At 40.4% G+C, this 24,986-nt stretch overlaps 1 protein-coding gene across 1 annotated transcript; it reads left to right on the forward strand.

Annotated features, from left to right (window-relative positions):
* The first annotated feature begins 29 nt into the window (after nt 1-29).
* On the forward strand, nt 30-11,887 carry trmt11 (tRNA methyltransferase 11). The gene is made up of 13 exons (XM_085365177.1): nt 30-107; nt 477-542; nt 686-759; nt 888-969; nt 1,084-1,176; nt 1,268-1,402; nt 1,478-1,634; nt 1,719-1,799; nt 1,944-2,108; nt 2,559-2,631; nt 2,893-3,027; nt 9,032-9,152; nt 11,732-11,887. The coding sequence occupies exons 1-13, from the start codon at nt 30-32 to the stop codon at nt 11,870-11,872; spliced, it is 1,401 nt and encodes a 466-aa protein (XP_085221303.1). The 3' UTR covers nt 11,873-11,887.
* The last annotated feature ends 13,099 nt before the right edge of the window (nt 11,888-24,986 follow it).

Raw genomic sequence — 24,986 nt, forward strand, 5'->3', positions numbered from 1 at the left:
GCCGGACGTATTTTTAAATTGCGACAACAATGGCTGCCTTCAGTAGTCGATCATGCCTCCAGTATTTATTGCATCTTGCCCAGGATAATCTAGACTTCAGGTTACCGGTAACAAGCATCAGATATTGTCGGTTTCTCTTTGGTTCAGAGTGATTAACTGTTCGTGTAAAAAGCGATAATTTGCAGACTGGAGTCTCCTCTGACTCTCGGTTTGTGTTGGGCTCATTCAAAGTATGAGCCCATAACAAACAAAAAAGTAACCTACTTTTGGAGACGAGATGTCTACAATTTGATCACAGCAATACATCAAACTTGAGCAATGGTCTGGCAGATAGAGCATATTGCGTTGTTTTATGGCATTATTTTATGCCTACATCACATAGAAACAGTTTGTAGTAATTTAATTTAATATTTCATATGTGATTCTTCTGTTTTGTATAACATTAATATTCTCGCTTTATATGCCGTCTTATGTAGGAAATAAAAGCTCTGCTGGCTCTCAGAGGGAAACCATTTCATCCCTGTGAAAACTTCAGAGAAAAGGTTTGCATGTTGAGGGGCTTATTCTAATCTGACTCTCTATTCTAATCTAAGACATTGATTATTGGCAGCAGAATGGTGATGTTTCTCTTTAGTAGATCTCACATTTCCCGGCAGTCACTCCACATCTCTCCTCTTCTCCGTAGTCTCCTTTCTGGTGCCTGGATGGTTTGTCTGAGGAAGATGTCCACAGCATCATGGCCAGATCTGTGTGTGCAAAGTAAGTGTTTAAGCTTTGCAGTTAGGAAAGTGAAAGAGCCACATCTCTACTGATGGAATAACTGTATGCTGCACAGATTCAAGACTGGCTGAGATGTGGCTTTAGTTCATGTTGGGTTGTCGTTCTAGGTCTGCTTTTGAACTGTGGGGCCACGGGCAAACACACAGTGAACTCAGAACATCCCTTCTGAACTTCCCCTCAGAAATCATGGTTTGTTGTTTAGAGTTTGTATCATACTATTCTGTTGGAAAGACAGATTTTTGCAAGTGTATGAAATACACAATAACACATTTCATTTCTGTTTCTGCTCTTCATTCCCTGCAGAGTCCATTCATGCACAAAGACTCCACATACAGGATAAACGTCTACACATTCAACAAAACTTTGCTGTTTGCAGACAGAATCAAAAGGATCGATGTAAGTATTTAGATGTGCGAGTGCATGTAAAAACATATAAATATGCACATAAAATAATAATAATACTAATAGTAAAATGCAATCTCACCAGGCCTTGGAGTATCTTCCCTTTGAGGGGACAGTAAGCCTTAAGAATCCCCAGCACATCTTCTGCTTATTAGAGGATTACGGCACAGACCCCAACAATATCCCCGAGGATCCCAATTACATCTACTTCGGCAGATGGGTAAGATGCATTTTGCTACTTGTGTACATTAAATGAATGTGGAGCGATCTACAGCTGAACTCTTCCATTTTACAGATAGCAGACGGTCAGCGTGATCTGATTCGCTCCCACAGTGTGAAGAACAGACACTTCATAGGAAACACCAGCATGGACGCTGGCCTCTCATTCATCATGGCCAACCACGCCAGGGTCAAACAGGATGACCTAGTTTTTGACCCATTTGTAGGCACAGGTAAGTTAATCCAGTCGTTGCTTCCCCCCACAGACAGCTATAGACAGCAAAGTAAATACTTTAATGTGAGTCAATGTGTTTTAGGGAGCCTGCTGGTTGCGTGTTCTCATTTTGGAGCTTATGTATGTGGAACTGACATTGATTACAACACTATTCACGGGAAAGGTAAGCTCTGCTCATTAGAGATTACACCCTGCAGCAGTTGAAGTGTTACAGGTTAAGGATTGCAGTTTTATTTTATGCTGTTTTTCTATTTGAATCAGATCAGTCCCCTGTTCAGATTTGCTGATGGTGCCTTTTGTCTTTTAGGTCGGTCAAGCCGTAAAAACCAAAAGTGGCGAGGGCCCGACGAGAACATCAGAGCCAACCTGCGGCAGTACGGGGCACAGAAGATGTACGTGGACGTGATGGTGTCTGATGCCTCCAAGCCTGCGTGGAGGGATGCTGCTCTGTTTGATGCTATCGTTACTGACCGTAGGTCCTTTAGTTCACCCTAACCAGACCACAAGGGATTTAACATCTCCTTTCATTAAATATCTCTGTTATTCTTTAGATTTGATTGTTTCTTTGAGCTGTTACAAATACATAAAAAATGTTGTGAAAATATGCAATTATCAGGATTCTGACAGGGAGTGAAACGCTTTAGCTATGGTTCAGGCTGTAATTTGAAAATTATGTGCTGCTCATTACAGTCTGTTGAACACATTATTTCTGCCTGTTTCATGGATCATCTTTTTATGTTTTGTGTGGCTCTTCAGCTTATGGACACTCCAAGATTTTTGATGTTTCTTTAGAATTTGAGTAGCAGTACTGCAGCTAGCATGTTCCTCAGCTACATCTATTCTGTCTGTGTTCTTCGTAAACAGGAAGAAAACTCTTCTTGTTTTATTTTTTTGATACTCACTGTGTGACTTTTCTTGTTAGCTCCATACGGTATCCGGGAAGCCACGAGGAGAACAGGCTCCCACAAGGACATTGCTAAACCTGCTGAAGGCGTGTAAGTTCATCACATATTATAGTTATACCAACATCTATCTATCTATCTATCTATCTATCTATCTATCTATCTATCTATCTATCTATACATATATATACATATATATACATATATATACATATACATATATAAATAACTGGGGGATTAGTCCAATGATTAGTCCTGAGGAAACTAGTACATGAAATGCCAAATAAAACCACAAAGTTTTGCCATCACTGCTCTGTTCTAAATGTTGTATTTTTATTTCAATATTCTGCACAGTTTTGAAGAGTCTCACGTCCCAGTCTCACAGGCGTACCACCTGAGTGACATCTTCACAGATCTGTTAAACTTCTCCGCCCACCACCTGGTCATGGGAGGGAGGCTCGTCTACTGGCTGCCTGTCTACAGGCCAGAGTGAGTAAACAGACTTGGCATCATCACCTAGTCATACACATTTTCAGAGTGATGATAAATCTGTTCAGTGTAGGAGGTAACTTACCAGTTAACTTGTCAGTACTTAAATTTGTAGAACTTCGTAATTGTTAGCATTTTGGGGTGGCGTCAGAAAGACATCTGATGCCAATTTCTGAATAAGAGGGGAGCTGAAAGCTTCTGCTTTTTCAGTGCATTCAAAGCAAATATAATATACAGCAGTGTTTCTGGGGCATTTTCACATATCTTTGCTTCTTTGCATGATAGAGCTGTAACCTGCATTTATGGATGGCATGGCTGACTGTGTTTACACATAATGTTTTTAATGCAGTGTCACCCGAGGGCATCAACAAGCTAATGTTTTTTTGAAATAGTAATAACTAACTAATAAGCATCATTTTTGCTTCTTGTTTATGCCCTATCCAGTCATGAATATGTCCTTTTAAACTTGTTAGTAGGGCTGCTCGATTATGACAAAAATGATAATCACGATTATTTTCACTGAAATTGAGATCTCGATTATTTGACGATATTTATTTAACAATAACAATGTATTGAATAATGACTTTAAAGATTGTCAAAAAATAATATAAAATAGTGTGCAAATACTGATAACAGTGCAAATGTTTGCAATATAAAAAATAAATGAAAAATGTAAACATCTATGTTTAGTGAACTTTGCAGTGTTGCTCTGTGGTGCAGCTACACTGTAGCAAAGTTTACACACTGTGTCTACTTGATCCACGTCTGACTCCGCGAACCCATAATGTTTCCACACCACTGAAGTTTTTTTTTTTTACCTCTCTTTTCAACCAACGGCAGTCACTCTCCTCTCCAAATAACTTCTGCTTAGCTTTCCGAGCTTCCCTCGGTCCTCTTAATTGTTGTGACACGTGTTCGAAATGCAGAGAGGTGCGCTTGATTTGCCACATGGAGCAGCGTGAGAGTAAAGCACGAGGGAGGGGCTAATAATCGGCTCAGTCATTTTTAATGATCGTTGAAAGCCCAGATCGTAATCGTGATTAAAATTCGATTAATTGAGCAGCCCTACTTGTTAGGTGTATTTGGATTGACATATATACATATCAATACACATGTGCAAACACAAAGTGTATAAATAGTGGGTCAAAACCCTAACTTCTCGCTATACCGTGTAAAAACCATATTTTTGTACATCTTTGACTTAAACTGATTTTAATTCATCATGTATCTTACAAATACCATTTATTTAAATAATGATCATGTGTGGAGCCAATACAGAACCCTGGAGGAAACCACATACAGAGTCCAAGCAGTTACAGGAGTATTCACACAGCTTCACAAAAAACATGTATTAATTAAATGTTTTTTTACTCAGTGCAATATAACCCGTAATTAATATGTCATGACTGATTGTATCAAATGTTTTTAAAAGATCTTGAAGTCCTCCAATTGCATACCGTTTCTAAACAATAGCATCTGTAATCTCTTCGCTTGATTCAGTTAATGATGGTGATGTTGAACTGAATCCATACTGACTGTCGGGGAGTAATTTAAATGTATCGAATAATTTGTTGAATCGGTTATTGAACAGTTTTTCTAGAGGCTTGAAGAATTGTGGGAGTTTAGAAACAAGCCTATAATCTTTGAAGTGGTGTCTATCCTCAATTTTATACAGTGACACAATTTAAAATATTTTTATATTGTGTGGACTTTTAGCGGCTCTGAGATGCTTTTAAAACCTTCATAGCAATCTTCATATCAGTATCATTGCAGTCAGTGGATGCTTTGTAATTATACTTATTTACAACATTAGTAATTTCTTTTTCCTTTATTCCCCTTTTCACTGCTGTAAAGAACACTGAGTTAGGATTTCAGGATTCATTGCAATATTCTTGGACTATAACAAGTTATAAGGAAACACCAGGGCTTTGTAAGGTGAGCTGGTGCGTCACTGCCAAGATAAGATAAGATAAGATAAGATAAGATAACCTTTATTAGTCCCACACGTGGGAAATTTGTTTTGTCACAGCAGGAAGTGGACAGTGCAAAAGTTATGAGGCAAAAATTAGAATACAATAAGAATAAATACAGTACACAACTGTACAGAATAGAATAAAATAAAATACTATATACAGTAGAATAAAATAAAATAAATATACAATAAGATAAAAATAGAATACAAATACAAATACTATATACAACTGAGTAAAAATACAACGATGACAGAAAGGATTATTGCACTTGGTATTATTGCACATGTATGGATGTGTGTGCTTGATCAGTTAAAGTCTTTATTATGGAGTCTGACAGCAGTGGGGAGGAAAGACCTGCGAAATCTCTCCGTCCCACACCGTGGGTGCCGCAGTCTCCCACTGAAGGAGCTGCTCAGTGCTGTCACAGTCTGCTGCATGGGGTGGGAGATGTTGTCCAACAGGGATGACAGCTTAGCCGCCGTTCTCCTGTCACTCACCACCTCCACTGGGTCCAGAGGGCAACTGCAAGATAAGATGGCAACTGCATGTTTAGTTATTGTTGATTACCAACAACAGTTTTGAATTCGGAATCCAGATTTTAAGCTCAAACCTCATCATCTCAGTTTGGAAATAGTTTTGTCTTTGCCTTTCTTTAAATAATGATCTGTACAATAGGGGGCAGGCTTACACCATAAACCAGAAGTGCACAATGCAGGCCTGTTGTAAGCACAATCGACGAGGTTTCAATTTGTTTTTGGCCTAATTAATTACCCAAATAACTAAACAATATGAAGCAAAGAGGGAATACATAGCAGACACTATTACATTTTATAAAAATGACTGATTACTGTCTATAATTAAAACTGGCTTTGTGATTTTTATTAAGGGAAAAGTGAACCCGAGAGACAGACGACAGTGTTTTACTGGATTTGTACACTCACAAAGGACCTTCTACTATCTTAGGGTATTTCCCTTTATTCTGATTCCCATGTCTAACCACCTGTGTGGATTACAGTAATGTTCAGGTATGCCGAGGCTTTCTTGCCCATACAGCTGGGCCACGGCAAACCACAACTGACAGCAATGTGCACTTTATATGCTGCCTAAGACGGCTCATCAGAGACAAAGTTGTGTATTGTTAAAGCTTCTGTGCGTTTGCAGAAAGCGAAGTGCTGACTCTCAGTGCAGGTGTTCATTTGTGTAGATATGAACCACAACAAACTAAGGCAGAAACGGACGTTAGGCGAGGAAAAGCGCCACGGGGCTCAAACTCTTTCTGGTCACTCATTAAAAGACCAGGAAGCAGATGGGATAATCACGGATCCAGTCACCGGCTATTATTGTATCCTTGTGACTGAGAGACATCAGTTTGCAACCCTTTGACTTTTATCCATTTAGCCGCTTTGTGTTTCTGCACGCATCGAAACATATGCACGAATGTGTGTGTGTGTGGTCCCGTGTACGCGCACGTGCACACGTTTGTGTCACCATGTTCACACATTTGTCTTTGCTACTCATCTCATCGGTGCTTGACCCGGTGCCTGTCAGAGCGCCGTGCCAAAATAAACATCTGAGGCCAGGCAAGTCACATATATGAACTATGTCTCTATGGTGTGCAGGCTGATCTGCGAGTGTGTGTGTTTGTGTTGTTGGATATGTGTGTCTGTGTGTATAAACCCAGACGCAGCCTGTCTCCTGGGTCTAATCTGGGGCTCTACAGGGGAGATATCAGGTTTCCAATACCCCCACATACATGTGTGTGTGTATCTGCGGCAGTGGCTGTGATAGAAACAGTGGGGACTCTGTGTGTGTGTGTGTCCGTCTGCCTCATGAAAATGGGGGCAGTGTGTGTGTGATGACAGGGGACACAGAGTCCTGTCAGCAAAAGACAGAGCCTAGACCAGGTCAGACCGCTTAAACTCTCTTCCTTTTCTGCCCTCAAAAAATAAATGAAGAAAAAGTATTGAGACGGATGATGTGTTATCCATCATCAAAGCCATAAAGTGAGCTAATTACAGCATAAATAAGGGAAGTAAATATATGAATCAGCTGCATAGTCAGAGGTAATATTAGATGAATAAATGAGTAGTGGTGACATTTTCAGATTGTAATTTCTTAGTCGAGTTTAAGTTTCCAGAGAAATCGTATAGCAATAATTAAGCTTTTGCATGCTTCTACATTCAGTGTGATGCAACAGTACCGTTGTAATTTTTAGTTAAACTGTTGAACTTAAACAGCAAGTCTTCTCTGTCAGTTACAGTAAAGTAGATACTTGGAAGCAATACCTGTAGTACCCAGAAGCTGCGACCTGTCTATTGGCAACGTGAACATCAGTCTGTAAACAAGAAATACTTGCAACTTGCAACTCAGACCTTGGTGATAGATTAAGGGTGCAGCACTGAAATGGGGCAAAATAATGTGTCAGTGCAAACCCCATATAGCTCTCATAGGTGTGGTTAGTTTCTGGTTGATTTACAGAAGTTGCGCTGTTTTCTAAGCACAGGCACGGTCAGTTCATTTCAAAACCAAGCGCAAATAATAAGACGTGTTTTTTTTCTGTTATAATTAGTAATAAATTCTGTTTTGCAAACATTAGTAAATAAGTTTGCGCACTTGGTGCAATGGGGTCAGTCACAAAAATCTGAGTTATTTCCACCATTTAAATGCAATTTTGTCTTTATAAATACAAACACTACTGTTTCTTCTTCTCTTCTTTTTTTGTTCGTGCTGGTGGAGTGTTAGTAAATCTGGCCCCGGAAGTCTACAGCTATCATTTATATACAGACTGTGTTTGGACTATCCATTTGTTCACTCTGTGGTGAGTTATAGTGAGTGAGCCAAACTGTTTAACTCTATTGCTTTTTAAAAAAAAAATCATTTTGTTTATTTACTAATTTATTACAGTTTCCCATTAGAAATGTGCGAAATCTTAATGTTGATAAGTCTCGAACCAGTTTTACTGTGAATCTTAAATACCTGTCCAGACAAAACAAGAATGTCAAACACACAAAAATGGGCTCGCGTGATGAAAGTTAAAAAAACTGATGTGAAAGGGGAAAAAAGAGCTAGGGCAGGAGATCAAAGCCATCTCATCTTTTGAATCTCAATAATTAAGAAAAAGTAATTTAAAGGAAACAAGTCGTTAAATAAAATAGGCTGTTAGTAACATGGTACGTTGTAATTACAAAGAGAAATAGGGATGGAAAAACAAGAAACTCATCCTTGTCATGATGCAGTTCATTTGTGCGGTAGAAATACTGAGCACCTGATTGGCAGCTCAGAATTGCTGCCTGGCTGCATCACTGCCCAGTCACCACGACAACCAAACATCCCATTACCCCAGAGCCCCAACTGCCGCCATGGCAACAAGGCAAACAGTCATGCACAAATCAGACTGAGTTGCTGGCGTGACGGTAGTTCGGAGAAAGTGCTACTGACACAAATATGCAAACACATACATCAGCTGCCGTTAATACGCCCTAACCCTGCCTGGCCGGCGATGACAGAGCCAGCAGCCAACCCGACAGGTCACCTCACTTTTTCCACCTTCATCTTCACACAAAACGAGCTACCTTAGCCTCGCCAGCCGTTGTGGCACCGAACCTCTTGAATGTTTTGTGTTTATCTGAGAAACAGAAAGAAGCACACACAGAGCAAAGAAAGACATTAGAGCGCGCTGAAAAAACCCCCAAAGAGCTGGCAAAAGTTAGGTAGTAATCTTGACAGAATTACTGTGTGTCCTGGCAGCCTTTTAATGGCCTCCAGATGACATCTGTAGCGCATTGTTATCACAAGGGACTTACACTTCCTCTCATTCAGACTTTTAGATGCGTACAATCAAAATTTATTAGAGTCAGATGATGGATATTGGTTTAGCTTTATATTTCTGTCTCTTTGTTTCCTCCTCATTTAAACTGATCTGTAGCATGTGTGTGTGTGTGTGTGTGTGTGTGTATCTGTGTGTGTGTGTGTGTGTGTGTATCTGTGTGTGTGTGTGTGTGTATCTGTGTGTTTGTGGGGACTCTTTCCAGGTACTGCGAGGAGATGGTTCCTCTTCATCCATGTCTCCAGCTCATCAGCAACTGTGAGCAGACACTCTCAAGCCACACCTCACGGCGTCTGATCACCATGGAAAAGATCAAAGAACCAGAGGTGTGTCCATGTGGGTGTTTGTGTAAGAGATGAAACAAAATGAATCAGTTGCCTAATTTACAGAGAAGAAAAATATTTTCCAGTTCCAGTGCGAGGACATGCTGTTTGTCGTCACATGATAGCAAATGCAGTAAATCAGGCTGCGTTGGATGCTGATTAGAACAATTAAATAGATGGCATTTGTCATTATTTTTCATTCTGTTAGCTGTTTGCTTCAGGTGATGTCATTCATCCAGTTACTGTCCAGATGAAGCCAAGGGATTTTAAAGTGCACATTTTCATCACAACTAGCTAAATATGTTGTTTTTAGGTTATCTATTGTGGTTGCATCATTACAAATGACCTCATATCTTCACAGCAGACCAAATTTGTGTGCGTGCTGCAGAATTTGTTTATGTGTGTGCATGAAACACACATAAACTGATATAACTTCTTTTTCTTCTAGTAAAATGAGAACATGTGTCCGCCTGCCTGTTCCTTCATGCGTTTAATGTTTTTTCATGGAGTTTTTTTTTTTCTTGTCATGAACGCATGCGTCATGAGACGGATGTAGTATGCGCGTATGTGTGTTCTTTTACATGTCTCCCGCTGGAAGTGATGGTGTCTCTCTGTCTGTCTCGGGTAAATCCTCACCATCTGGCTGTGATTGGCTCATTTCTTTTATACTGGAACCCTAAAAGGCATAATCACACATTGTATGGAAAACAATCCATCTTTGGATCTGACATCCATTCCGCTTCAAAACCCCAAATTGCTCCCATAAAGCGCCTGGTATGACACGCACACACCGAGACACGTTGTGTGAGGTTATCTGACTGGTATCTGTAGCTCAGGTCTGTAGAGTTTTTTTGTTTTGTTTTGTAGTTTGTTTGTTTTTTCAAATTGGCCTCCGTCTGCACCTATCTGCACGCGCTCGTCAGGATTCGCAGCCTGATGTGTGTCAACACTTTTCTATGCGTGTGTCCGCAGTTTCCCGGTTTTGACAGTGGAGGAGTTGGCCTAATTGTTTTGAAGGTTTCCTGTAAAGCTCCATAAAGAAACCTCACCTCTTCTTATTTATGCGGTGTTACAAAATTTGTTTGGTTACCCAGACCGCTTGTCATTCACCTCATTTTTTACATTCAGTATATGTAACTCTCCACCTGAAAGAGTAAAGAACCACTGTTGTCTTCTGTGCCAATTTTGTAGTCACGTCTTTTTATCCTCATCACTCTGGGGTCGTGCTTATGTTGTCAGTCTTTTTACCTTTTAAACCTGAATCTTTTCCTCAGAATGGCAATAAAAAACGTTTCCAGGTTGCTTGGCAGCATCGGCAAGCAAAGAGGGGGTGTCTTTGACAAATTACAGGCCCCAGGATTGGAGTCATCATTTCTCAACTCACCTCATTTACCTTAATAGTGGAGGTAAAACTGAGATTCACAACAGCTGATTTTCAGCTGGGTAACAGATAAACAGTCTTGTGTGCTTGTGAAGCACTACTGGAGGGATCAGCCATTTTTCCCAGTCCTAGTCCCTCAGTTGGTGTTTTGATGATGGTTGTGGAGAGTTGTGTCCTACGGGTGTTGAGTTCAGTTGAGATTTGGTGGCTGCAAAGGCCACAGCATATGATACACATTATTTTCATACTTAAAGCACATTCAGTGCTCCCTCTCTTTTGCTGCATGGATGGGGACATTCTCATCAAGGGAGAGACCACTGCAATCAGGACGGAAATGTTTCATTTATGTGATAAAGACGATCAATCAAAACAAACTTGGGATGATTGATGTCACGTTAGCGCAACAGAACCCCTCATTTTTGGGGCTGTTTATGATACTCATGCACTTCTCAGCAGTATGGTTAAGGATGCCTCACAGGCTGTCAGCACTTTTTCCACATGCAGCTTCTTTTCTTCTGACAATAATATCTAATGTCATTAATGCACAAACATCACAAAGCCATAATTTGTTACCCACTATGTACTCTTTCCTGCAGATCTAAAGCCACATACCACTTTAGTCACTGTTCCTGTTAAAACACTGCCCACCTGAGAAGCCTTTGAGACTGGCACGCTTGCCATCTGCACCTTAGAAAAATCCAATTTTCCAGAAGCATTTAAGTCTTTCCCTTCTCCCATCCATACAAAACCTGGAACACCTGCTCAGCATTATTATACGTGCCACGAGGCGTCTTTTGTGTTGAGTTTTCCACATCTCCTTAGATTTTTCCTTTATTTCATCACCTGTGTGTGTATTATTAATATACGCATAACTCTTCCTATTCTATAAACATGCCAGACATGTGCACACCTTGTGAGAGAGTACTGTGTTGATTTGTAGGAGGAATTTAGCAAAGCAAAAATAAAAGCTGCCTTTTATTCAGGTGTTTCTGATTTTGTTCATTTATTTATTTACTTCATTTCTTTGTTTTCAAGATGTAATATATGTTATTCATAATGAAAACTTTATTAGCAAGATGTCATGTTGGTTGGAGCAGCAAGAATATTTTAGTAAACGGAATAATTTGTTTTAATATCTGTGGGAAACTTGTAGATTTTTAAGTTAAGCAGATTCAACAGTAACCTCTGCGTCTCTTTCCAGGAATTTGATAGCCTGGCCCATCTGTCAGATCCCCGCTTCAGCGCCTACCAGGGTCACAATGCCTTCAGAGAGAAGTACTTCAGTGGACTTAACAAAAAGTCCACCAAGGAGAACAACAAATCTGACGTTAGCGGGGACTGAACGCATCAGTGGGATGAAGATCACCAAATTTCCTCAGTGTCTTATCAAAAAAGATGAAACTTTTTAATCAGCGCATTGTTGTCAGTGCTCTCAAAAGAAAAACAAGTTATCCCATTCTTAAAAAATCTATTTGTTTTTTATTTCTTTGCAAATAAACCAAAAATGTGCGTGTTCTTTCTGAGTGGTACTTTTGAGAGTCTGAAATTGGGTAAGAGAAAGGGAAACGAAGTGCATCTCTATAACAAATATTTTCTAATGTAACATTTATAATTTAGCTGTTAATTGTAAAATGTGGTAATTAAGAATTGACCAGAGTCCCCAAAATATGGATCCATGATGCAGGTTGTGCATAGTTCATAATGTGGAACGTTCTACCTGGAAGACACCAGTGTCTATGTATGTATGTCACATGCTCAGATACTAAAAACCCAAATATATGATTGCTGATGTCACTGTCATAACACAGCTCTGCCATAACCACATTCCAAAAGTGTTTTCACACTCTCTGTTACCTAGCAACTGGTCTTTATGTGTAAAATTGATAAGAGTCTATATTTTCTCATATTTACTATAATTTTACCCCCATGATGCCAGTGCATCTTATACAGATGAGGTCAAAATGATTACCCGCCCTATGAAATTGAAATTTTCTGTCAAAAATTTTTATTAAAAAAGTGTTTTTTTTAGCGTAGCATTCCTAAACATACTGATTTTCCCCATAAAAGATAAATTATACCAGAGAATAATTCAGAACAAACAAAATTGACCAGGATCAACATTATTAGCCCCCTGAGAAACTGACCATTTCACTGAGCCATAGTACAACCCACAGCTGTGTCTAAGAATCCAAAATTAAACTGGGATGTTTGGAAAACCTGTCTTAAAAATGACTTGCTCTGTTGAACAGCGCTTTGGAAATCCTTAAACAAAAGATTTAAATTTCATAGGGGTGCTAATAGAGCTGGGCGATATGAGATTTTTTCATATCACGATATGTTTTTTTTCATTTCAGGCAATAACGATATCTATCACGATATAAGCCAAATAACTATATTTGTAAGATTTAAATGTGCCGTTGCTCACAAGTAAAATGTGAAATAATCAGCAGCTTGTTTTTATTTAAATATTTATTTCCCATAATAAGTTCAACAGGGTAGATGTACTTAAGGAACATGAGACTTTTTCAGATAGATAAAGGCAAATATTGCAAACTACACAAAAGGCAGCCGCTAAAGCGTTTAAGTTTCAAAATAGAACAAACGAAACAGACTAAATTGTCAATTCCACTTAGAAACAAAATATTAATTCTAAAAATAAATCTTAGTTTGTTTTACAGAATAACAGACAAAACTGACTAACTTTTGTCAATATCAAATAAACTGAGAACTAAAAGGAAATTCTCAATCTCTCCTTGTTGTATAGCTTAGCTTTTCAAACAGTTTTAACAGTTACTTTAGTCTGACAAAAGCCGAATGACGAATTAGCGCTTCCAGTCAGAGACTGAGGCTACGTCCACACGTACACGGGTATTTTTGAAAACGGAGATTTTCCGTTTTCGTTTTAAAAAATAATCCCGTCCACACATAAAGGCAGAAATGAAGGAAAACGCTGCTATGAACATGCCAAAGCAGCAGGTGGCGCTAGATTCCTAACCGTGCAGAAATGTTGGCCAATCAGAAGTCTAGAAGCCTCGGTGGGAAAAAGTAAACAAAGCTGGGGCATAGAAGCAGAACCGAGTCGTGTGTGTGGAGGGACAGTAACTGTGTGTATATGTAAGCATTTAAACACTGCAGAGAGTAGAATTAACAGTAACAGTATTGTAGAAATTTATTTCACCGAAACAATAACGCGGCGCACAGTGTGACGCATGCACCAGTTTATTGTATTTCCAGACTTGCTTTCGGCACAATTTACAGTGCACGCTACTCTGTTTTTTGTCAGACTTGAAATAGCCGAAATACCTTCACACTACGGAACTTCTTTGGCTCTTCCGTTCGACAATCTCTCCGGCATTGGAACCATCATCTGTTTTCTCTTCGGTCACGCTCGGTTGATTTTTCTAGTCGGCACACTCATTTCCTCCATTACTCGCTGGCTGCTTCCCAAACAAACACACGTGCGGCTTGGCACTTGTGCTATATGGTAACAAGTCACGCGACGTGACGCTGCGGCTGTGATTGGTTCGGCTCCGCGCTACTTAATTTGGATTGGCTGACCTTTTTTTTTTTTTTTTTTTTTTGAGGACAAGAGCGGCGAGTCTATCGCGATAGCTTAATTTCTCTATCGAGTAAAAGTTATATCGCGATACATATCGTTATCGTTCTATCGCCCAGCTCTAGGTGCTAATAATTCTGTCCTCATCTTTACATTAGCTCTGTCAGTTTAACCGACTTTAACTCTGTCATAGAGCCCACATATTGAACAAAACAGAATGGACATTTATATCCACGGTTCTGCTTTGGCTCAGAGTAAGGGAGCATGTTTAGGTGGCCTCCCTGTGCAGGCAAGAGCCCAAATCACAGGGCGTCCCCACTTCTCCACCACTACAGTTAGTCAGCAGCTTTTGTTGTTTTCTGACCACAGTTTACATGCAGCCTGGCTCATTATTCATCTCCTGAGAGCGACGTAGCTGGCCCTCATGTGCATTACCCCTTTGCTCTGTTTATCAGTTGGGCCTCTGCCTTTCCACCACACTTCCCCTTCGCCCTGCTTCACAGGGAGAGTTCCTGGCACCATCACATGATACCCGGCTCACCACCGTTTGCGGTGCGTGTTGTTTACAGTTCCCACAGCGGCCTTTTGTTGTCCATCATCATCAAGCGAAATCAAATTATTCCACAAGACAGAGACCTCGGCTTTCCTTACTTTTCACTTCTGCCCTCTTGCTCTTGGTATTTTCCTTCCCATATTCACCACAACAGAAGAACACTGTTAGTTGGAGATGGTAGTTTTAATGCACATGCTGTCTATTACTGTGTGTGTGTGCTTCCATAATACAGTGATAAAACAAGTTCTCAGGAGCCCTCAGACTCCAGTGATGCAGACTATAATTAGGGAGAGAGAGGGAGGGTATGTAGGGGGGGTTCCTCGCTACACACCACGTAATGTTGTCCAGACGCTGAGGAAATTCTGTTTGTGCCTATGTTTATACATGTGTGTACTTGCGAGATCTGGTTTTGTTTTATGTTGGATGCTAACTGCAGCAGAGCAGTTTCCTGATGTCGGTCTGTGATAATAAAATGATTCGAGACCTAACTTGTAAATATAATCATACTCCAAACACTGGTTGGATTGATAATTACAGAGATGCCTCCTTCTTTACTTTCTCCTTTTGTAGTGATATACATATTATTTGATGGGGTTTTAAGCAATGGTTCTCTTCCTGCTCCATTCATGTCTTTATACTAAATCTTTTATCCCTCCCTTTTGACCTGTAGCAGTTCTTCTCTTCAGCTCCTCATTTGGTCACCTCTGCCCCTTTCCTCCTCTCTTTTGTTTCTCAGAGGGGAACCCCCTGAAGGAGTGGAGGTCCACTGTTTTGGAACAATGACTCCTGATTAAACTCCCTTCAGTCTGAAAGTGACCTTCAGCCTGCTGAATCAGTGACAACAAACGGCACACTTAGGACACTTGCATGCAATCGATGACTTAAATCTAATTATTAGCATCAGAACAAACTGACTCCCAGGTTCTCCACACAAAAACAATTTAGAAAGCAAATTTTGAATCCAAAGGAGAAGGTGAATGCAACTGGAACTGAACAAAAAAGTTATTTGACTCATTATTGCTATTACTATTATTATTGGGATTTTTTTTTGCATGCATGGCAATAATGTCATTGATTGTGGATATAAAATCTGATGCCTTTGCACCCCGTAAGTGGGACACAGTAAAAATGAGACATTTCAGTCAAACTCTGGGCCACAGCAAGATAACTACATGAAATGTAGTCTATTCGTGACCCAATAAAATACACTAGTTTCTAGCTAGTTGTCTGTCTAAAAAATATGAATTAACACATTAACAAAATGTTTTGTTGTACTGTACCACAGCGTAAGACTTGAATCTTTGTAGAGCCTACAACAAGCCCACATTTTCACTCGCATTCATGGTTGTGCGGGTGCTGTATGTGTTAATTACCATGTAGGTTGCTTTCCGATACGAATTTGCTGACATTTGTGAGTCCTTGTGTTGATGCTATCAAAATGATTCCTTATATTTAGACAATTATTTTATTCTCTCACTGGTAAATTCAAAAACTGCAACGAAAAAGTAGCCAGAAATGCACAGGAGGAATCGATGGTGCTAAACAGACCGGTCCGCAACATGATGGATAGTTAGAATTATAGAGAAATGCACATAAGGTAACACTAAGTTGCAGTATAAGGTTTCAGAGGGGTTTGCAGTTAAGGACTGGTAGCTCCAGCATAGATTTCCCGCTGAAGCAGGAAGTGTCCAGCACATAACAATGACATTTCCTTTTTACCCATTTTTTTTATCCACTGCCAAACACTTTCTAAAATGTTAATAAGAGACATCTAAAGTGTGGCTGGAGGGCTTAATTTTGTTAGCTTTGTTCTTTTCACTTTGTTCCCTCGTTGTTTCAACATCTTCTCATTCCTCTGATCCCTGGTCAGAGGTCACAGTATTGTCTCATGATGTCCTCATCAGATCTGACTTGAAGATGTGCCACGCATTTGTTTGCTAGTGACAGATAGCAAGTGATTATACACCTACTGACCCACGACACGAGCTAACACGTTGGCCTTTTTTCACAGAAATGTGTGGAGCACCTGATGCATGAGGGCTTCAGTATGTATGTAAATCCTGTGTGGGTGTGTGCGCTTCAGAAGGGGTGATGAAACTTCATAGTGCACAGCTGGTGTACAGGATTGCCTAAGCTAACACACATGCACACACACACACACACTAACATATGTGCTGCAGGTGCTGTGCACCTGTCCATAGCCAGGGGAGTTTGAACACCTGCAAGTCCTCCACCCTTTCTCGCCTTGCATCACCCACCCTCAGGTCAACTTGGTGCCCTCATCCACCCCGTGAAACCAGGCTTTGCTCTTGTAAGTAATGATCAAGGTAAGGTGAGAACTGTCATCTTAATGTTTGGGAGGAGAAGCACAGCAGAGGAAGAGCCATTATAGTGCTACAAATCACCACCATTCCCATCTCACACAGCTGTGTGAAACTCAAACCATGCTCAGAAAAAAAGCACACAGAAAAAAAACAGAGGAAAGAGGGCGGGAGGATAACATCGTGTGATTAAAGATACGCCATTATTTTGCAATCAGCGATACAGCACATCCTGTGTATTTTCCTTCTCACACTGACTGAACATGGTGCCACTAGATGACAGCCTTGAGCAGAGAAAATGAAAACGATGTTCCTGTGTGTTATACATGTACTGTACTCTAGAATGCAAACTAATTCTGTACAATCAATGGTCTGCAGCTTGTAAACAAGCAGTTCAGAGGCGTTTGAAGTGATAGAGCTGTGGTTGAGAAAGTGCAGAGCAGCTCTGAACACATAACATCCTCTTTAAGACAATCGCATGGAAGTGATGAGGGTTGTCGACCCAGGAAATAAAGGGGGTGACTGAACGTCTTGTCACACAACTTCCTCATCCTTCTTTCACCTTTCCAGAGTTCACTGTCAGCAACCACATCCGACTGTGATATCACAATCATCTGCGGTTCTATCACACATTAAAGCTCACTGAAGCTCACTATACTCCAAAAACTCATGCTTAACTTAGAAAAACCAACAGAAATTCCAGTTTGTGGTTTGGGTAACCCCTTGTTTTCCTACATGTGAGCCTCTAAGTTTTTAAGAGGACTTCACACATGCATTGTTGTTTTTGCAAAATGACTTGTTTTTCTTTGTGTGCACTTTTACAGTGGTCTGAAAAAGTGTTTGCCCAGATTGTGATTTCCTATTTTTTGTATGTTTGTCATACTTAAATGTGTCAGATAAAACCAATGTACTTATTAGACAAAGATGAACTAAAGATAACAAACATGTATGAAAAAGTGAATGCCACCTTAACCTAATAACTGGTTGGGCCACGCGCAGCAGCAACAACTCCAATCAAGCATTTGGTATAACTGTTAATAATTCTTTTAAAGCACTGTGGAGGAATTTCGGCTCACTCATCTTTGTGGAATTGTTGTAATTCAGCCACGTTCTCAAGCACGAACCTCCTTTTTAAGGTCATGACTTTGACTAGGCCACTCCAAAGTCTTCATTTTGTTTTTCTTAAGCCATTCAGAGGTGGACTTGACTTACTGGTGTGTTTTGGATCATTGTTCTGCTGCAGAAACCAAGTGCACTTCAGCTTGAGGTCATGAACAGGTGGTCGGACATTCTCCTTCAGGATGTTTTGGTAGTCGGCAGAATTCATGGTTCCATTTACCACAGCAAGTCTTCCAGGTTCTGAGGCAGCAAAACAGCCCCAAGACCATCACACTACCACCACCATATTTTACTGATGGTACGATGTTCCTTTTCTGAAATGCTGTCATTTTTACGCCAGATGTAATGGAGAGACACCTTTCAAAAAGTTCAGCTTTTGTCTTGTCATTTCACACAGTATTTTCCCAAAAGTCTTGGGGATCATGAAGATGTTTTCTGGAAAAACTGAGACGAACCTTTATGAACCTTTTGCTCAGCAGTGGTTTTCATCTTGGAACTCTGCCATGCAGGCTGTTTTTTGCCCCGTCTCTTTCTAATGGTGGACTCACGAACACTGACTTTAATTGAGGCAAGTGACGCCTGCAGTTCTTTGGCTGTTTTTCTGGGGTCTTTTGTGACCTCTTGGATGAGTCATTGCTGCACTCTTAAGAAAATTTAGATCGGCTGGCCACTCCTGGTAAGGTTCACCACTGTTCCATGTTTTCGACATTTGTGGATAATGGCTCTCACTGTGGTTCGCTGGAATCTCACAGTTTTAGAAAGGGCTTTATAACCTTTTCCAAAATGAGAGATCTCAGTTACTTTGTTTCTCATTTGTTCCTGAATTTCCTTGGATCCCTGTGTGATGTCTGGCTTTTCGGGATCTTTTGGTTTACTCCACGTTGTCAGGCAGATCCTATTTAGGTGATATCTGGATTGAGAATAGGTGTGGCAGTAATCAGGCCTAGGTGTGGGCAGATAAACTCAGGTTTCTTAAGATGTGTAACACCACAGTTAGTGTAGTGTTAAAAAATGCAAACTTCCTATACAAAAAATATGAAATCAGAAAGGCAGCAAATGTTTTTTTTATACTGCTAAATGTGTTTGTGGAGGGCATCACACTTATTACCACCAAAAATGAGAAGGGAGGGGAAAAACGTGTTTGTACCAAAGAGCAGCAGGGAGCAAAGGGAGCTAAAGACAAACAGGCAGTGGTTATGTGTGTGTTCTTGTATTTGTCAGTGCTGTTCTTCATTAATGACAAGTAACCACTCAATGGCTCCCTAACGCCCTTTTTTAATGACTCTTAACAGCCAAGTGGGTACTCACACACACACACACACACACACACACACACACACACACACACACACACACACACACACACACACACACACACACACACACTCTCGCATTCCCACACACACACATGCAGCCAAGATGGCAAACAGGGTGGCTGTGACACATTTCCTCTTCTACTCTTGCAAGGATTATAAAGCCATAATGTTGCAAAGCAAGCCTAATATAAGACACCAGTGAGGATGTATCATGAGAGCATTTTTATATCCATTCATACAATTTCCATTGATAACTAGAGATTCTCTGAGCCAAAACCAGCATGTACCAAGGCTCACTGCATGGAAACAACCTGGACAGGAGACCAATCTGCCGTAAAATACATACAAGCACACACCCACTCACTGACATTCCCACTAATGAGCAAATTTGCGTCTTCAGCCTCAGCAGACCTGCATGTATTAGCAAAGTGAGAGGAAATGGACTGGCCAAAGGAAATATGTGCAAACGCAGCGATAATTCCACGGAGAGGAAATATTAACGTTTTCTGCTTCATGTGATTTGCAGGTGTTTTAAAATCTGCGTTTTAAAATGCACTCTGTGACTCCTGCTAGAACACCTCTAATTGCACTTTTAACTGCTACATTTTCAGACTTTATCAACCACACGCTGATTAGGAAAAAGACCCAGTACATGCCCATTCCTCCATGTTCCCTTAAGGTCCCTTCTTTATCTCTCTTCCACCTCCAGCCTACTTTGCACGGTCCTGCATCCCCCACATCATCCCTCTCCCTTAGAAATTACGTCTTTCAGGATGAGCTGCTCTGCCTCTCAGCAGTGAAGTGCTGTCTAAGCAGGGCTTGAATTTCAACGATGCACCTCAGTGCCTCTTGGGAGGGTCTGATTGAGGTGTAGGGGTACTCTGTGTATGTGTGTGTCTATGCTTGTGTATACCGGCAGGTTGTGTGTCCGAGAGCATCCCTTGCTGCGTATACACTTTGCTGAAGTCACTGACAGCTCTCATGGCTGTTTAGCTGAGCGGAATTTGTTATCCATGGGGGTGTGCGTTAGTCGAGGCCAGGATACAGGCATGACGCTCAGATGTTTTCTCCTGTGGGGCTATCACACCCGTATGCCTGCTGGGTACATTCATGAGGTGCCTCCTCCACACTCACACCTGTCCTTTCTGCACAGGTGAGCTATCTGAGCTTAATTACGTGCCTGCTGGTCTGGCTGTGTGTCTATGTGAGTCAGTCAATGTATGTTTGTGTGTCTGTTTTGTTTTGTCTTTGTCTGGCTGCACTTTCTGTCACTCTGCTTTTGTTCTCTTAAACTGCTGGAGGAATAAACTGGAGCCACTTGGCAATATTTATTAATTCACACAAAAAAGTGTCTAAAGATGTGGAGCATCTTTAATAAGTCAGGCCAAAGTAAAGATAAGGAATAGAACAGCATCCCCTAGAATCTAAGCACCAGTTTTCATGGGAGACATCCAGCAGATGTATAAGAGAAACTTTCACCTGCAAGTCCCAGGATGGAGGGAATATGGGGGCAGGGAGGAGTTGGGTTTTAATGAATTTAAGAGCAGAAAACAGCCAATACCTGTCTCAGAGAACATGGCCAGAAATATCATAGATCATGTTTCAATTGTAAATGGTGGCATTTTAAAAATGTGGGAAAGTAGCATGACAGACAAGCAGAAAAGCAGCAAATATATATATATAAAAATCACTAACAAGGAATGAAGGAAGAACACGAGGAACTGGATCTTTGCTCATCTGTCACCAAAGGTCACAGCTATATGTTTTGTTCATAGAAATGCGAAATGTACTTCAAAATTATGTTACCAGATATCAGACTATTTCATCTAAATGCCAAATGTAAGTGCATTGGGAAATGCTTCCAGGGGTTCCTGGAAATTATTCATAAAGTTAATCATATTTTTATTGTATTAAACAAATAAATGCTACAAATTTATAGATGAAGCCACAACCAATACCTTACTGTACTTATATAATACTTATCCTTATTTTCAGTGCAAACAACTTAACTGGAGATAATTTATGTGAAATTCAGGAACAAGACCATACCTCACACACTCCCCTTCTGGTTTCCTTTTATACCGTCCTGTGCTCCAAGCTGTTTGCTCTCATTTTCGTACCCTTGTCCTTTTTCAGTTCATTCACCTCTCATTAGTAGCATGGGGATCTGCCTGGCCCGGGAGCTGCTGCTGGTCCTCACTGAGGCCTTCCCCAAACTGCAGCCTCAATTCATGCTTACTCCGTTTGTCATTAACTAATAGAAATGCTGTTAAGTCAATATGGGGACGTGGCCTCAGATGTTGATTGTCTTCTTTTGTTGCTATCACCTTTTTGATCTGACAAAAAGTACACATGAAAGCAGTTGGGTGAAACGCTTCTCCAGCGTCATTTTCCCTTTAGCTGTGCTGTAGGGCCAAAACCTCCTTGCCAGTATACGGACAGTGTGGAACTCAAACCAAACAAACCTGGTAGATTTGACTTAGTGCTTGCTCTTGTTGTTACAGCTTTTCAGCTTGGCGCAGGGCAGTACCCAACACGGACTCTCATCCATGTAGCGTTGAGAGCTGCCCGCAGCTGTAACTACTTTATTATATTTTGCAATATGGCAAGAAAAACTTCAATACTCTGAAAGATATATCTTTGTTGCTAAACCCAAACATGATAAATAAAAATCTCAAGGCATCTCAAGCCTTAATTGACTGTAAAAAGAAATTTAAAGGGACTGATACAACTTGGTCTGTCGGGCATAATGCTGGAGGTTTGAATAGCTGATACTGAATTAAATGTTATGGGCGGATTAACATAAGCACATCGCGTTCTCCAGCAAACCACAAGAAATGCTGTTTATTTTTCTTCCTTTCTTATGATTTTTAAACAATGTTGCTATGCTACTTTGTCTTGCTGTAACACCATAAACAATTTGCAGACCGCACAAGACCCTGCTGGTGGCTGAGGGCTTACTTGTTTGGTTGCCAGGTTGCTGGGATATCCAGTACATATAAAATACAGTCATATAAAAAGATTTTGTTGTTTTTGCCCTTCGATATTCCCATAATTCTTTTCCTACACACTGACTGGAGTGATGTCGAGGCCAAACTACAGGAAACCTTGAAAGAGCCCATTAAAAAGACGCCCTTGATGTTGAATGTTGGGTGCATATTACAATCTACATATAGTGTATATACAGTATGAGGGCGAGGGGAAGTTGGTTTAATTTGTTTACCTGGTGTGTTTGGATATTGTATGATGGAAAGTTTGTTGTTGTTGTTTTATTTCATTCTTGCTTAGCTTTTGTTGAATATTTTGAGGTTATATGAATCCAAATAAATAAGAAGTGTGTTTGTGTAAGCTTCTGCGTGTTCATGCGGGTCCATGTTAGTTTGTGTAGCAGCCCGAATACCCACAACAGCGTTCGCACGCCTGTGTAACTTTACACTTCATATCATGGGGGCTTTCCAGAACATCTTTGTATTTGCTTGTACATACTTCCTCCAGTTTGCACACACTGGAATCTACACTGTGCGCTACCTCCCACCTGCTAGACCTGTGCAATGATTCAGCAACCACGGAAAGCTCAAACTTACTACCCCTTTTTAAACGATTTCAAGTTTAAGATTAAATTGTGTGTTTCTTTAATCGGTAATTGTTATTTGTTACTGAGGGTCATGTGCTCAAATGCTATCATTTCTATAACAAAAATAATTTTATCTGCTTGCACACTGTTACATTTGTGTAAATCCTTGAAAAACAAACCTGTTAATATCTGCAAACTGTAACATAAGCTAGTGTTCTGTAGTTTTTCTGCATACCTTTAGCACCATACACTAAAAATTGCTGCTGGTTCCTTTGAATAAAGCCAGATGGCTGGGGGATTTTGGCAACCCAGCAGGGCTCTGAGAGAGACATCACACAGATTTTCAAAGTTCTCCAAAACTAGTGATGTTTGTTTACTTACTTATGATAGGTACCCAAAAACAGGAATTCTCCATTTGGGGGTTGTGAATTTGTGTCTGCTAAATAAAGATATTAACTAGCCTGTGTAGTAACAAATTAAATCTCTTTGTCAACTCTTAAATTGGACCACCAACGAGCTCCCCACTTTCTCATACCATGCCATAAACACAAGATCTCGCAATGCAAACAACAACTGGAGGTGGTCGCACTTTGCCACCCATTCTGGTAATGCAGTAAGCAAATGACCAACTTGGCTTTTAGATGCTTGGTTTAGTTGTTTAGAATAAACAGAAACTGAAACGGGTCTATGGGCCATCTGACTGCCACTCGGGTAATTCCTTGGTAAATGGTTAGTCTCTGATTGAGCTTACTAAAGGAGTATAGGAAAAGCTGTATACTTGCACCAGGAGTTTTATCTATCCCTTTATTAGACTCTTAACACTTCATCAGAACTTTCCAGATATTGTGGCTGTTAAAAAAAATGACTGGAGGCATGCCAACCTGCAGCCACGGTAAGTATGACTAGAAGGTGTTGGTGAGTGTTTCAGTGGCAGTTCCTGGAATGGGCCACACTTTACTGGGAACAGTCTGAATCTTTTATACCATTATCTGGAGGTCAAGGTTATTTGTATCAGTCGGCTAAATTTAACAGACTTAAGATGGCAGCTACACTCCATGTTTGCCTTAAAGTATTAGATATTTCATAATATTTAAAGAAACATCCATATTTTCTCCACACTCCCTGCTTTCAACCAGATAAATTGACTAATATACCTTTCAGTGTCTTATTGAAACTGGTCTCAAGAGAACCTTTAATTCCTACCTCTTCCACCAATAAGGATCAGACCTCTGTCCCTCCGTTTCTCATCAAAAGGTACATGTGTCCGCATTGTAACACTGTGTGCTTCCAACAGTCATTTATTATCATATACTTATTTCCAAAAAGGAACCATTTGGGCATTGAAAGCTTGGAGGGGAAAAATGGGAAGGGAAAAAAAATTTCAACCTGTAATAAAAAACAGACATGCCATGTTGGAGGCAAGAAGCTGACGTCTCATTTGCTGCCAGCACTCCCCAAGGTGGTGGCGGTGGGGGGAAACGTTACATTATAAGGAATGAATTAAGGCTTGGATGCAAAGAGGGCGCTTTAGATGCTCTTCACTTTCATGAAGCCACAGGCAGAACCGAATGCACACTGTTAGGTTGGCTCTTAATAGTTGAATGCTCTTGCAAAAATGGCATCACCATCAACTGCCATGTTCCCAGAACTGAGGTACATTTTTCCACTGTTAAGATGTCCCCAAACAAATTTCAAGACTGCAAGCCCAGCAGAAGGCAGATGTCTCTGGAAAGTACACTGAGAAGCAGAAAAAGCTGTTGATGGAGCATCACAAAAGAATTAATGCTGATATTAGACACTATATATATATATGTAGATCTACATTTTGCATTTTTTTTTTCAAATCTGTGACTGTGCAAAACTAGAACTTACATTTGACAAACAAAGCAAGATTAAGAGCTAAGCTGGTGTATATGGAGAACATGTCAGTACTTTAATCTTAGTGCCAATGCTTTCCATGCCTGCAGTGGCAGTGCCACAATGCTAATGCTACTGTTAGGCTCATGCTCATTAATTA

This window comes from Diplotaxodon limnothrissa, linkage group LG11, assembly GCF_057381915.1.
Source record: "Diplotaxodon limnothrissa isolate DT_005_m linkage group LG11, D_limnothrissa_male_GT1.1, whole genome shotgun sequence".
Taxonomy (NCBI): Eukaryota; Metazoa; Chordata; class Actinopteri; order Cichliformes; family Cichlidae; genus Diplotaxodon; species Diplotaxodon limnothrissa.